Source organism: Aquarana catesbeiana, linkage group LG03 (assembly GCF_042186555.1).
Source record: "Aquarana catesbeiana isolate 2022-GZ linkage group LG03, ASM4218655v1, whole genome shotgun sequence".
NCBI classification, from domain to species: Eukaryota; Metazoa; Chordata; class Amphibia; order Anura; family Ranidae; genus Aquarana; species Aquarana catesbeiana.
Window position 1 is genome coordinate 21,608,239 of NC_133326.1, and position 15,976 is coordinate 21,624,214.

The window sequence follows — 15,976 nt, forward strand, 5'->3', positions numbered from 1 at the left end:
GACAAGCTCGTCCGGAGTGAGTACACCAATGATACTAAGAGATTAAAACATTGTTCCACAGTGGGTTCTGGACATTGCTCACATTGCTCATTCATCAAACAAGATAAAATCTTTGTCCTACCTAATGGAAGCACATTCACACCCACACAGTTTGTGAATTGCAGCACTCGTTGAATAGTATATCTGATGGAGTGTGGGTGTGGTGCGTACTATGTGGGGAAAACCAGGCAGGAATTTTGGAAACGCATTTCCCAACACATCTACAGTATGGAGGTGGGAATCCGTACCTCCCTATTGGGAGACACATAATTTTCACACACAACTACAGAGTCCCCAAAGTCACCTTTGTGGCCCTGTACAAAATTAGGATCCCCACCAGAGGTGGCGACTGGAACAAGTCTCTGCTGCAGAAAGAGCAGAGATGGATATTCCAGTTACAGGCCACCTCTCCACAGGCCTTAATGAATCAATTTCGTTTGCCCCTTTTTTGCAGGGGTTTTCATCTGGAAAGACACAATAACCTAGGGGAAAGGACCCCATACCCCATATTTGCTATAATACTCTGTCTAAACACGAGAAGATTTAACACCACATATTTTCTTCTACCCCCCCCTTCCCTATGCAAGCATTTAGAGCTTTCCTAAACACATTTCATGTAACAACACTATACTACTGCCTGGTTTTCCCCACACACAGCCATTAACATTGATATACTCTTGCCATCACTCTGGAATATATGAGGTGTATATCCCGGCGTAGTTATGATATCCATCAAAATAAACCATATGCTTCAAAATATTCTTGAGATAAATCTAGCCTAAAAACATTTTCGGAGTTCTTTATATGTAATAATATTTGATACCTGGTATTATGTAATTTTTTCTTCTTTTTTCCTTTTAAATATGTATTTGACTATGCAGCTGGAAGAGGACAATGTTATTATAATTATTTAACCATGTTTAAGCAAATGATGCTATGTAGAGCACGATGTGTTTATGCCAGCCAGCAGCTGACTCACACCACACATTGCCTAACATGTAGCACCCTGTTGAGAAGTAGTGTGGGCTGTCTATGTTGCACTCTACCATCACTAACCACACAGCACCAATTCATGGCTGTGTGGCGCTGTGTTCCTGTTTGTCCCCCCTCCAGTGCCTGCCTTTCTCCTCTGGGGGCGGGGGTGCACCTTGGTATCTTCCTGGCAGGGTGAGAGAGGAGACGCTCGGGCCCTGCGTCTCCTATATGCGCCCACTAGGTGGCCACACCTGGAGTTGGGCGCTTCTCGCCCTGCCAGCGGCGTCCCCGGATCTCTTCCGGACGCCGCCACTCACGCGCGCGCGCCCTAGTGCGCGTGCGCGTGACGGCGCCTGCGCAGTTGCGGCGGAGGAGACGGGGATGCCCGAAGGCATTGTCCTCTCCGGAACGCCGGGGGGGTCACATCGTAACGCACATCTGTGCTGCTCGTCTCCCCTAATGGGGGGGGAGGAGGGAGGGAGGCAACACCTACCTGCACCTGATGGGAGTTGGGAAATCAACACTCCCTATAAACATAGGAATTACTAGGGGACCTCATTGAACCTTTTTTCAACTCGGAGATGCCAGTCCACATACTCACTGACTGAATACATTGGTAAGTACACCTGGAATGATTGCTATGCTTTTATCATTCCAGCAACTCAGTTTTTTCCTGAAATCATTGCTTGTTCCGTCATGATTCCTTATATATACCTCAATCCTTTCAGAATGAGGAATATACACCACCTTCCTATCCAGCTCCTGTTTGATTGGGTAACTAGCTCCACCACCACCCTTACACTTTGACACTGTTTGTTTGCTGTTTTCACGTTTTGTAGGTTTGTGCGGTTTATGGTTGGTTTTTCGTCACTTCAGTCCTCACATTCCCTTCTCTTTTCCTGACACACACTTCCACTTCACCTTCACCCACCCCCCCCACTGTCTCCATCCCCCTTCCACACTTTCACCACCACTTTTTCACAACTCCCCACTCACTTGCACATTACCCCCCCGCTCCCTACCCCCTCTCCCCCCCCTCCCCCAGTGATTTTCCTCCCCATGCCATCATCCCCCTTTTTTTTTTTTTTTCTCTCCTCCCCCCCCCCTCTTTTCCTTTTCCTTCTTTCCCCCCCCCTTCCTTTCCCCTCCCCTTCTCCCTTTCCCCCCCCTCCCTCCCCCCTTTCCCTTACCCCTTCCTCTTGCTAGTCCTTCATCCCTTTCTCCCCTCTTTCCCTCTCCCCTTCCCTTCTTTTTCCCCCCCTCTGTCTTTCCCTCCCCCCTTCCCCTCTCCCTCCCCCTTTTGTTTCACCTCTTTTTTTCTCACTGGCGGTTGGTCGGTACATTTACCCTAGTGTCTATTCTATACACCCCCAGTGTGCATGGGTATTGATTGGCAGCAGGGCATTTGCCTTCCTTTATCTACTCTTGTCTCAAACTCACTTTTTCCCTCACATCTCCTTCTCCTCTCCCTCTCGCCTCCCTTTTTTTTTTTTTTTTTTTTTCTTTCTGCAAAGCCCTTCTGTACACCCATGTATTCACAAATTTACCAATCTTATAGAACTCCAAAATTGGGGAATCTCCCCAATCTATGTGGACGGACCTACTGACCCCTTGCTTTTCATTACATTTTTTCATTTTTAGCACCAACGTGAACCCATTCGGGTGCGGTTTTGGTTGCCTGCTGTCCCTCCCTTCCCTCTCCTACATATGGGGGGTTGGTAGACGTGATCCCTCGTAAGATACACCTGGTCCACCACCCGCTCACTTGGGAGCTTGTGCGACACGGGGAAGACGGGGAGCAGAGGAGAAATTGCACTATCCTAAATACTCCACAACGTTGGAACTGACTCTATAACGCTAAAAATCTTACAATAGGTAATTATGCGACCTGGACAGCTACAGTATTTGGTATACATGTATGGGTTTGTGCTGTTGAGTCTGTGCTACGACTGACACATGTTGACCTTTTTACAGTGGACACTCATCCTCTGAAGAAGACCCGGGAAGGGTCGAAACGCGTCAGGATTCACAATACAGCTTCCGTTGTTCCACATATACCGTATTGTATATTGCCCTTATTTACAGGCATTGTCTGTTCTTATCTTTAAGGATTCAACACTTGTAAAAACATTGGTTGCCCTTTGGCACATTGTGTCTTGCATTGGTTTTAATTGTATGAATTGTCCGTTGCTACTGTATGCCATATCCAGTTCATGCCTCGACTCTAATAGTCAAATACTCATTCCCAATGTCCTTTTAATATACTATTCATATTTTCTGTACTAATAAAATTGAAATTTTTTCAACTATTATACTGCATCTCATTGGCTGCTTTAAAGCCCCGTCAGGGGGTTCTTGTATTTTTCGTATCAGTAATCGTATCGGCTAGTACTTGAAAAAAAGTAACGGTACTTGTACTCGGTCTTAAAAAAGTGGTATCGGGACAACCCTGGTATCGGGAGCATTTGGGCGAGTACTGATACTGGTATCGGTACATCTCTAACTGCCAGTAATTTGCTTTCAATGGTTGATTTTACCGAACAAAAGAGAGCAGATAACAATTTTCACGCTGTAGAGAATAGGGAGCTCCTAATTATGTTGTGTGCCTGAAAATTGGAGATAATGATTACATTCCCTCCGCTATACCCAATTATTTTCCATAATGACCATTATTTCCTGTAGGGAGAGATAACTGTCACATGGCTGAAAATAATGACAGTTACAGCAAATAGACCGTGCTAATAGATCAGTGAAGTCAATCGAGCCTTAATCCAGAATCTGGCGGACTCGAACGGGAGCGTGTTATTATCCAATTAGTGAACTGTTGAATGCCGCGTTCTATATTTAAGATTGCTTCCTTGTGATCATGGACTGCCCATCGATTGATTCACAGCTGTTTTTTTTATTTTTTTTTTATTTCTATCTTCCCTAGAGCCCCCTCTGACAATGCGCCTAAAGGGACCCTCTCATTCCTTCCACCCACCCACCGGAGTCCATACCTCCCTTGAAGCCCATATCTACACCTTTACTAATGGAGCGGCGGATCTGGACAGCTCGTCTGAAGAGGAGCTCGATGTTATGGAATTACGATCGAGGGGCGGACAGCTCCAACGCCAGAGCGCTTTGCGGGAGAAAGTCAGCGACGTGGTTTTCTTGGAGCGAACCGTCACAGAGGAGGACAGCCTGATCAAGCTGGCGCTGCAGTATGGATGCAAGGTAATGACTGAACGTCGCCTGAACTCTGTTGGGTGTTATTAACAGGAATTTGATGGGTTAAATAAAGTTTTTAACTACTTGAGCTCTGATGGTTTCACCCCCTTCATGACCAGATAATTGCGCGGTTGTGCAACGCTGTATCCAAACAAAATCTGTATCCCTTTTTTTTCCCAGAAATAAAGCTTTCTTTTGGTGGTACTTGATCACCTCCTGCGTTTTTTTTATTTTTTGCACTAAAAACGACCAAAAATTAAAAAAAATATATATTATTTTTTACTTTTTGCTATAAAACATATCCAAAAAAAAAAAAAATTCAATTTCTTCATAAATTTTGGCCAAAATGTATTCTGCTACATGTTTTTGAGTAGAAAAAAAAACGTAATGGGTGTATATGGTTGGTTTGCATGAAAGTTATAGCATCTACAAATTGTGTAATTTTATTTGTTTGTTTTTTTTATACTACTAATGGCAGCGATCATCGACTTATAATAGGACTGCAATAGTGTGACGATCAATCTGACACACAACTGATGCCAGTCAGTGACATAAATCCAGTGATAATACTATACACTGTCACTGTACTAATGACACTGGCTGGGAAGGGGTTAACAGCTAGGGTGATCATGGGGGTTAAAAGTGTTGTAAAGTTTCCTACTTTTTTCATCCCTGCTTTAGTCCCCCCTATTGGAAGCCGCTTGCTCCTTAGCCGGCTCTGTGTGTCTGTTGACGCACACAGCACAGCTCAGCACTGCTCCCTGCGCCCCCCCCCCCCCTTCACTTCCTCTGAGTGCCTACAGCAGATGCCAGTGGCTCCTCCAATGAGGACAGAGAGAGCCTCAGCTCTTGTGCACATTGGTGGTTGGAGATGGGCTCAGGGAAGTATTTAAGGAGGCTGGGAGAAGCTCCATTCAGAAGGTTTTTTTACCTTAGCCACTTGCCGACCGCCTACCGCACTTGTACAGGGCAAGTCGCTTTATTGCGCGAAATGATGTACCTGTACATCATGTTGTGCAATAGACGCTGGGGGGGGTGTGCTCGCGCCACCAGAGGCGCGATTTCCTGCAGATTAAACAGAGGAGCAGCCAATTGGCGGGTCCAGCGGACCTGATTGTCCCGATCGTTTCTGAGGGAGGCCGAACAGTTGTCTGTCTATGTAAACAAGGCAGATCGCCGTTCCGACAAGGGAGAAAATCAGAGATCCTAAGCAGGAAAACCAATCTCTGTCTTCATCCAATCAGAGAACCTCCCCCCACACAGTTAGCAAGCACCAGCTAGGCACACATTTAACCCTTTGATCGCCCCCGATGTTAACCCCTTCGCAGCCAGTTTCATTAGTACAGTCACAGTGCATATTTTTAGCACTGATCACTGTAATATTGTCACTGGTTCCCAAAAAAAGTGTCAGTGTGTCAGTTAGGTGGCACAGTCGCAGTCCCGCTAAAAATCACTGATTAGCGCCATTGCTAGTAAAGAGAGAAAAATGCCATAAAAATATCCTATAGTTTGTAGACGCGATTCAACAAATCAATCAATATACGCTTATTGGGATTTTTTTAACAAAAATATGTAGCAGAATACATATTGGCTGAAATTGATGAAGATTTTTGATTTTTAAAAATGTTTTGTTGGATATGTTTTATAGCAGAAAGTAAAAATATTGGTGTTTTTTTTTTTTTTTTTTAATTGTCGGTCTTTATAGCGCAAAAGATAAAAACTGCAGAGGTGATCAAGTACCACCAAAATAAAGCTCTACTTGTGTGAAAAGGACGTCAGTTTTATTTGTGTACAGTGTCACACAATCGCGCAATTGTCAGTTAAAGTACCGCAGTGCCGTATCGCAAAAAATGGCCTGGTCTTTAAAGGGGTAAAACCTTCCGGAGCTGAAGTGGTTAATGAAAAAAAAAAAAAAAAACGTAAAAAAAATTTTTTTGTATATGTGAAAGATGATCTTCTGCCGAATAAATAGATACCTAACATGTCATGGTTTAATATTGTGCACACACTCGTGGAGTGGCGACAAACTACCTAAAGCGGAGTTCCACCCAAAAGTGGAAGCTCCGCTTATCTGTTTTTTTTGATCACTTTTATTCCTATTACAAGGAATGTAAATATCCCTTGTAATAGAAATAAGGATGACAGGTCCACTTTATTGGGGGATCTGAGGTCAAAAAAAGACCCCACATCTTTCATTTACCTTTTAAAAGCAAAAGGAGGACCGGAAGTGATGTCGGAGGTCGCTCCGGTCCTCCAAGGGCATAGAGTGGGGGCTATCTTGCCCTCACTCGGCTTCCTGCTGGCCATTGGCCGCATCGGATCGGTTTTGAGCTTACGATGGCTCTGGGGAGCTCGGGAAGCGGCGGGAGGGCAACCTCTCTCGCCACCTATAAAAGTGATCCCGTCGCAAATCCGCCGCTGGGATCACTTTTATCTCAAAGCCGACCGCCTAACAAAAGAAAAATACAGAGGTTATGGCAGCTAAGTGCTGCCATAACCCTGGATTTTTAACATCAATGTAATGACGTACATTTACAGTTAGGCGGTTGGAAAGTGGTTAATATACACTTATAGGGATTTTTTTTTTTTTAATATGAAAGACATACAGTATGTAGCAAGATACATTTTGGCCTAAATGTATGAAGAATGTTTTATTGGATATGTTTTATAATGGAAAAAAGATTTTATTTTTTTTTTCTGTATTTTTTTATTTATTAATAAATGTTAAACTTGATCAAAAGACCACCAAAAGAAATATCTATTTGGGTGATATAAATTCATTTTGTGTACGGTGTTGCATGACAGAGCAATTATTATTGTTATTATTATACAGGATTTATATAGCGCCAACAGTTTACGCAGCGCTTTACAATATAAAAGGAGACAATACAGTTACAATACAATAAAATACAAGAGGATTAAAGTGGTGTTCCGGCCGAAATTATACTTTTTAAATAAAAATACCCCTATAATACACAAGCTTATGTATTCTAGTAAAGTTAGTCTGCAAACTAAGGTCTGTTTTGTTAGTTTATAGCAGTAGTTTGTCATTTTATAAACTTGCAGCAGGCTGTGGCCATCTTAAGTGTGGGCATCTGAAGCCAGACTGTATTTCTTCCTGGATCTCATCCTTGCAGATCTCGCACATGCTCAGTGCAGCACAAGCAGTGTAATAGGTTTCAGGCCAGGTTTCCAATGCAATGGCAGTGTCAGAGGAAGTTGCCGCCCCTTCCCAGAAGGCATTACAAACAGGAAATGATGCGATGGGCCACGGCCAGGGAGGAGGAAGTGAAAAATGAATACAGCAGATATACAGTAGGTGCTGAGAAAAAAAAATAAAAAAATATCCAATTTGTTTACAGTACGCAGTTTGGTGAGGGATGCTGAAGAGTTGTAAAAGTGGGTGGAACTCCACTAATGGTAAGCTCATTGCTGAATAGCAAAACATGCCCTGGTCATATAGGGGGTAAAACCTTCTGGAGGTCAACAAGTGGTTAAAAATGTATTTGCCTGGCTGTCTGTGTCTCGAATGCTTTGGTCACATTTCCATGTTACGTTTTTTTTTTTTTCTCCTCCAGGTCGCAGACATTAAGAGAGTGAACAACTTCCTGACGGAGCAGGACATGTACGCTGTAAAGACGATTAAAATCCCGGTGAAGGTGCATGGGATTTTTACAGAACATAACGAGGAACCCAACACACAAACCTCCAGGTCTGCAAATTCTCACGACGTTGTCGCCGAGGAATCCGATGATGGCGGCGATGGCTCTGAGGACCACAGGGACATAAGTCAGTACTTCCAGGAGATAGACCAGAACATCGAGGAAGCCACACAGTTCCAGGAACTGCTCGGGGAACCTTATGGCTCTGACTGTCTCCAGGTGACAAATTTACCGAGACAGAAAGACTCCTATCTGGGGGCCGACTGGGGTATCCGATGGTGGAACGCCGTTTTAGCCATGCTTTTAATTGGGATTGTTTTGCCAGTATTTTATATTATCTACAATGAAGAGAAACACTTTCACTCTGCCAATGGCACGGAGAGTCAGGTAACGCAAGTACACCTTTTGAGGGATAGACACCCCTGCAGGATATGCCGGGACCTCTGGACACTGGAGGACAGGATGCAGGACTCCCCCTTCTCATGTCACTTTATATCCTGATGGGAGCCCCCGGAGCAGGAAGCACAATATTATTCAGAGTTTCAGAGGGGCAGGGGTGTCTGCATAAAAACCACCAGCCACCAGTAAGCTCTTTGGACAAGAAACTTTTCATCAGATTAAAAGAGAAATATGGACAGGCTTTTTTTCTTGGCTGTACGTCTCTTTTGGGTCTTACTTTTTTTTTCTCCTACGACCCAGAATTAGCCGATAGTTTGCGATTGCCTGGAGCAGAGAAGGATCCCGACAATACTGTTAGGATCCACCCAGCTGCCTGATTTTGAAAGCTGGCTTCACCTTTTCAGAGAGTCAGCTGTGCCCCCCCTAGCCTGGTTCTCCAGTAAGGAGAGGAGAGCGGTGACTGCCTGGCGTTGGAGCCAGTTGTGCCCTCTCTTCTAGACTGGTGCTCCAGTAAGGAGGGGAGAGCACTGACTGACTGGCGTTGGAGCCAGTTGTGCCCTCTCTTCTAGACTGGTGCACCAGTAAGGAGAGGAGAGCGGTGACTGCCTGGCGTTGGAGCAAGTTGTGCCCTCTCTTCTAGCCTGGTGCTCCATTAAGGAGAGGAGAGCAGTGACTGACTGGCGTTGGAGGCAGTTGTGCCCTCTCTTCTAGCCTGGTGCTCCAGTAAGGAGAGGAGAGCGGTGACTGCCTGGCGTTGGAGCCAGTTGTGCCCTCTCTTCTAGACTGGTGCTCCAGTAAGGAGAGGAGAGCAGTGACTGACTGGCGTTGGAGGCAGTTGTGCCCTCTCTTCTAGCCTGGTGCTCCATTAAGGAGAGGAGAGCAGTGACTGACTGGCGTTGGAGGCAGTTGTGCCCTCTCTTCTAGCCTGGTGCTCCATTAAGGAGAGGAGAGCAGTGACTGACTGGCGTTGGAGGCAGTTGTGCCCTCTCTTCTAGCCTGGTGCTCCAGTAAGGAGAGGAGAGCGGTGACTGACTGGCGTTGGAGGCAGTTGTGCCCTCTCTTCTAGCCTGGTGCTCCAGTAAGGAGAGGAGAGCGGTGACTGCCTGGCGTTGGAGCCAGTTGTGCCCTCTCTTCTAGACTGGTGCTCCAGTAAGGAGAGGAGAGCAGTGACTGACTGGCGTTGGAGGCAGTTGTGCCCTCTCTTCTAGCCTGGTGCTCCAGTAAGGAGAGGAGAGCGGTGACTGACTGGTGTTGGTGCCAGTTGTGCCCTCTCTTCTAGCCTGGTGTTCCAGTGACCAACAGTCTCACCGCTCTTCACTCCACTCAGGCCAAAAACTGAGCGATCAGCGGTCATGTAATCCCTCAGTCTTGGGGCTCGTTCACACTTACTTTGCTCTCTGAAGAGTGATCCGTGTTGTATCGCCTCCTCACCGCCTGCTTTAACCCCTTGATACCTGCACATGGCTGTGGGGTGCGTACAAAGCGGCCCCATTTACTTGAATAGATTGCGATTGGTGGGTGCTACATCCACTGAAAGCAACAGAGGGTACAATAATTCCTGCTGTGGCTGCAAAACACCATGGTCATGGCAGGTATACATCCCCGGCCTCTTCAGCCAGAGGGGGGTAGTGGCTGGGGATCGGTAAAAGTTGTGGCTTAAAGTGGAACTTTAGTCAGAAAATAAAGTCCTGCCAGATTTGGGTTGGCCGTTTTGCAGGTATAGTTATGTAAAACATTAACAATAAGTGTCTGTACTGTCTAAAATCCAGTAATACACAGTCTCACCCTGCTCTGCACATGCTCAGTTGCTCTCTATTTTTCGTCACTGTCGAATTTGTAGAGGCCGATCTGCTGACCGCCTTAAAGCGCACTTAGACCCTCCTATCCTTTGCAGCCATGGAAGCTGCTTCTGTTTGATCTGCAACTGCCATGATGCTGCACATGTGATCAGTTACGACACCAGCCATTTGATAGTTTGGTTGAGGACACAAGCAAATGTGACATTTGGCAATCCTGGCATTCCAGGAATGTAACGGTTATTTGAAACCATTAAAATTATGGATTTATTATTATTATTATTATTATTATTATACAGGATTTATAGAGCGCCAACAGTTTACGCAGCGCTTTACAACATGAGGGAAGACAGTACAATTACAATACAAATTAATACAGGAGGGATCAGAGGGCCCTGCTCGTTAGAGCCTACAATCTAGAAGGATAGTTCCGCTTTATGATTTACTGCTGCTCAGGGGCTCTGAACTTCAGCAAAATGGCGGCCTCCAGCAAGAAGAAACAGGAACGATGCTGGAGGGGATTTACAGCACACAATAATTTTGGTAGCATAATTATTAATGTAGAATGTATGTTCCTTGGTAAAGAACATTTTTTTTATCAAGTTGTTATGGGTAAAGTTCCACTTTAACTACGAGGTTTTATCCCCCCCCCCCCCTCAACCTCACGTGTGAATGAGCCCCTAGAGCCAGCTGAAGTGTCACACTGATGCTGCAGCATAGAGGTGAGGATGTAGGTTTTTTTTTTTTCTTTACAAACCTCAAACTTTTCCTGTAAGGTAGAACTATAGGCATAACTCCTTTTTTTTTGTTTTTTTTTTGTTTTTGTTTTTTTTCCATTTTGGAGTAAGGGAGGGTTATAACCCATGTCAGTTTCTTTTATTTTTTTCCCCCCATCTGCATCCAATCCTGATCCTGGCCCATAGCCAAGATAGGAAGTGCGAAATAATGGAAATACCCCCAAATAAAAAAATAAAAAAAAAATCATTGCCCCCAGGTCACCAGAACTAGTGTCCCCATTGGAAGATTTCCCCTCTATTACTTGTTTGGGGACAACCCAAAATTTGGGATTTTCTTTTACTTTCACTTTACTTTCACAGGACAAATAGAGAGGGTGAATCTCCATAACAGGGGTGCAGACAGCAAAAAAAAAACCCAACAGGGGGTTCAAATCCCTCTCCAAAACTAAAAAAAAAAGTTTTGCCTTTTACGTTATACTTTTTAAATATTAAATTACATGATTCCACTGCCTATAGTATAAAGTTCTCTTTTGCCAACAGCGATCCTTTGTATATTTCTGTCCATGTATTTATTACCTCCAGTATGGATCCGGTACGAATACCTCCAGATGTTTACCCCGCAGTCTGCCATGTGCTGGCACAGTGCTTAATGAGATCTTGTCTGCCCATGCTTATGATGTCGCTTCGCCTACCCAGATGCTTTCTTTTTATGTATGTAACGTGCAGAATATCTTCTTCTTCTTCTTTTGTATTTTTTTTTTTTTCTGATTTCTCTTTTTTAAGGTAGTGTCTTTTTTTTTTTTTTTCATAAAAAAGCACAAAAAAGGAACAAAGTCCAAATGTTAATATGAGACTATCGATCATGTTTTCTGTTTTCTAAAATCTCTGTTTTGGCCCCCGCACTTTAACCCCTTGGCACCGATGGTATATTAATATGTGGCTTCTTGGCGGGTGGGCCTTGGTGCTGAGCGGCCGCATATTTTTCGTGCCACTTCTGCATTGTAATAACAATACAAATAATAGTTATAATTGACAATCCAATCTAAGATTATTTGAACAAATCTCCTTTCATGTTGTCCTGCCTCTTTTCACAACTTCCTGAATTCCCTGCATGCTTTGCAGCTGCTTCTCTACATCTAAGGACTACATGTCCCATGGTACATTGCCTGCAAGCACTGAATCCTGTATTGACTCTGCCTCCTGAAACTCCTCCTTTCAGCACAGCAGAAGGCAGGCTCTGTGAAATGTGTGACACAGCGGTGCCTGCTCCCAGGGCATAGTGACTACGGGTCACAGAGGAAGGAAGGAAATGTGTGGGGGTCTTCATAGAATAAGTTTACAAACTTCAAGATCATTCAGATTAAATAGGAGTAGGATAGAAATAATTGTAATACAATGTGCAAATTAATATAGGAATTTTGCACTTTAAAGTTGAACCCTCTTTTGCAGCGAGGCTACCCTCATTGTGAAGGGGACCGACTTACTTACCCAGCATGCCCCGGCCTGCATAGCCCTGCATGGGACTTGAGGATGCCAAGGAACAGTCCACTGCTTTAGTGTAGGGGAGAGTGCCAGCTGCTGGGGTAGCAGAGGGCCACGTACAACAGTGCATTCGGAAAGTATTCACAGCGCTTCACTTTTTCCACATTGTGTTACAGCCTTATTCCAAAATGGATTAATTCTTTTCCTCAAAATTCTACAAACAATACCCCATAATGACAAAGTGAAAATTTGCAAATGTATTAAAAATAAAAAAATCCCACGTACATAAGTTTTCCCAGCCTTTGCCATGGCACTCAAAATTGAGATCAGGTGCATCCGGTTTCCACTGATCATTCTTGAGATGTCTCTACAACTTGATTGGAGGCCACCTGTGGTAAATTCAGTTGATTGGACATGATTTGGAAAGGCACACACCTGTCTATAGAAGGTCCCACAGGTAACAGTGCATGTCAGAGCACAAACCAAGCCATGAAGTCCAAGGAATTGTCTGTAGACCTCTGAGACAGGATTGTATGGAGGCACAGATCTGGGGAAGGGTACAGAAAAATGTCTGCAGCAATAAAGGTCCCAATGAGCACAGTGGCCTCCATCATCTGTAAATGGAAGAAGTTTGGAACCGCCAGGACTCTTCCTCGAGCAGGGAGAAGGGCCTTAGTCAGGGAGGTGACCAAGAACCCGATGGTCACTCTGACAGAGCTCCAGCATTTCTCTGTGGAGAGAGGAGAACCTTCCAGAAGAACAACCATCTCTGGAGCACTCCACCAATCAGGCCTGTGTGGTAGAGTGGCCAGACAGAAGCCACTCCTCAGTAAAAGGCACATGACAGTCCACCTGGAGTTTGCCAAAAGGCACCTGAAGGACTCTCAGACCATAAGAAACAAAATTCTCTGGTCTGATGAAACAAAGATTGAACCCTTTGGCCTAAATAGCAAGCATCATGTCTGGAGGAAACCGGGCACTGCTCATCACCTGGCCAATACATCCCTACTGTTGAAGCATGGTGGTGGCAGCATCATGCTGTGGGGATGTTTTTCAGTGGTAGGAACTGGGGGGGCTAGTCAGGATCGAGGGAAAGACGAATACAGCAATGTACAGAGACATCCTTGATAAAAAACCTGCTCCAGAGCGCTCTGGACCTCAGACTGGGGTGAAGGTTCATCTTCAAACAGGACAAACGACTCCAAGCACACAGCCAAGATGTCCAAAAAACTGTGGTTGAAAAGCTGACTCATTTCGGGGGACAAGCCCCCGTCCTCAGAGCTGATCCAACCTGCTGACAGCGTGAGGAGAAAAAAAAGCCGATCACCGGCTTCTGTGCAAGGGACATCGTTTCCGAAAAAGGAAGATGCACAGCCATCTCATCTGTGCCCACTAGTGCCTCCTGCCAGTGCCCACAGTGCCAGGAATCGGTGCCCACCAGTGCATAACAGTGCCAGCAATCAGTGCCACTTATCAATGCCCACTGGTGGTGCCAATCAGTGCCACCTAGCAATGCTGCCTATTAGTGCCCATCACTGCCACCTCTCAGTGCCCACCAGTGCCACCTTATTAGTGCAGCCTCTTTAGCGTACATCAATGAAGGAGAAAAATTACCAGTTTGCAAAATTTTATAACAAAATATAAAACGGTTTTGTATTTTAAAAAAAAAAAAAATTTGGTCTTTTTTAATTTTTTTAACAGGTGATCAAATACCACCAAAAGAAAGCTCTATTTGTGGGGGAAAAAAAATGAAATTTGGGTACAGTGTTGTATGACCGCGCAATTGTCCTCCAAAGAGTGACAGCGCTGAAAATTGGTCTGGGCAGGAAGGGGGGTTTAAGTGCCCTGTAAGCAAGTGGTTAAAGTGGCAATCAACTCTCACATTAGGATAAAAAACTGGAGCTGCATGGCACTTTAAATGCTTCAGCAAAGCTCGCTGTTCACACTAGACTTTATGGACTTTGTTATTTCATTTAAAGATTTTACATGGACATGTGTTGACTTTTTTTTTTAAATTATAATTCATATTAGTTTGTAGTTAGAATCACTATTATAAAGGATAGTGCCTACTTTCCTTATTGTTTTTATTGATGTTGAACGGGCCCGCCCCCCCCCCCCCCCTGTGCAGTTTCTGATAAAACATATCATGGAAAATGAAAGGTGCTGAGATATCTGCCCATTGTTGCTCGGGATCTGGGAACCACCACAATCTGTTGGGGCTCCCAACCTGGTGAAATTCTCATTCTTTTTTTATTAAAGTTGTAGACAAATGTTGGCACCACTTTACATTTCCAATAGGTTGGTAAAACTGTAAGGCGAGTATTTTTTTTTTTTTTTCTAATTATACATGTATACCTGTGTGTAATGGGTGCTCAGCAGAAACCGCGCATGCAACGAGATGATGTGCTAACAGCTCGCCACATGACTGTGGACTTTGGTCAGAGCAAATTCTAAAGATATTGTTTACAGCGCAAAAAGAGCTTCTAAGATAATGTGATGCTCATTTTCTTCTGTGAAGGGAAATGTTATTTGTAGGAATTACAAACACTAAAATAAACCGTATTTCTGAGCAAAACTCTGAGCCTCGTACGTAATTTCTTTATCATATCAGAACTACAAGTCTCATCATGCCTCTGCAACTCATGATTGTAACTGTCAGTCTTGCAATGCCTCATGGGACATGTAGTTCCGCCCACCCCTGGTATGGGGTCTTGCTGCTGTCAGAGCAGAAATAAACAGGAATAAATAATTGTATACATCCTGTAGTTGTGTTTTTATATCAATGAATGCTCATACAGTAAAACCTTGGATTGCGAGTAACGCGGTTTACGGGCGTTTCGCAATACGGTCTGTTTTTTTTTTTTTCTAACTCAATTTTAGAGCGTTGTCTCACAAGACGAGCAGGATGCAAGCCTCTGGGGTGTGCAGTACCGCAAGTGGCCAGAGGTAGAGGGGGGCGCTGGAGATGCTCAGAGACACTCAGTATGCCTGAGCATCTCCCAGTGTCTCCGGCGCCCCCCCCACCTCTGGCCACATGGGGTACTGCATACACTAGCAGTGATACTGGAATGAATTAGCGGAGTTTCCATTGATTCCTATGGGAAAACTCACGTTTGATATTGCTTTGGTTTACAAGCATGCTTCTGGAACAAATTATGCTTGTAATCGAAGGTACTACTGTATTTAGTTTTGCAATAGGTATGAATAGGTTCTGGACAGCCGCACTCAAATATTTTGAAGGATACACATCAAAATACAAAGGATCACAGCAGACAAAAACGAGCGGACATTTCGCACTGGCGTCAGTGCTTACTCATAGCCAGTGCGAAACGTCAGCTCGTTTTTTTCTGCTGTGATCCTTTGTATTTTGATGTGTATCCTTCAATAAACTCGGGTATTTGAGTGCAGCTGTCCAGAACCTATTCATACCTATTGCTATCAGCATTTAGCCAGCACCTGTGACCTCCAAACCGAGATCGATTCATTTTTTGCCTATGAAGAGACCCTGGAGCGGTGTTCATTTCCTTCTACCCTGTATTTAGTTTTGGAAATCTATTGATATGTGAAGGGATCTTTTGCTGGTTTTCTCATTTTGGATGAACTAAAACTGTACAATAGGGGCATAAGGATCATGTCTAGTAGAAACGCACACTAAGCCTAGGTTCACATATCCACG

General features: G+C 44.4%; 1 protein-coding gene across 1 annotated transcript in view; it reads left to right on the forward strand.

Moving 5' to 3' along the window:
• The window catches only part of LYSMD4 (LysM domain containing 4), a 72,668-nt gene extending 57,793 nt beyond the window's left edge, over positions 1 to 14,875 (forward strand). Inside the window, 3 exon segments of the mRNA XM_073618377.1 lie at positions 3,947 to 4,230; positions 7,803 to 8,301; positions 8,304 to 14,875. Coding sequence (XP_073474478.1) covers positions 3,961 to 4,230; positions 7,803 to 8,301; positions 8,304 to 8,662 — 1,128 coding nt within the window. The 5' untranslated portion in view covers positions 3,947 to 3,960 and the 3' untranslated portion in view covers positions 8,663 to 14,875.
• The last annotated feature ends 1,101 nt before the right edge of the window (positions 14,876 to 15,976 follow it).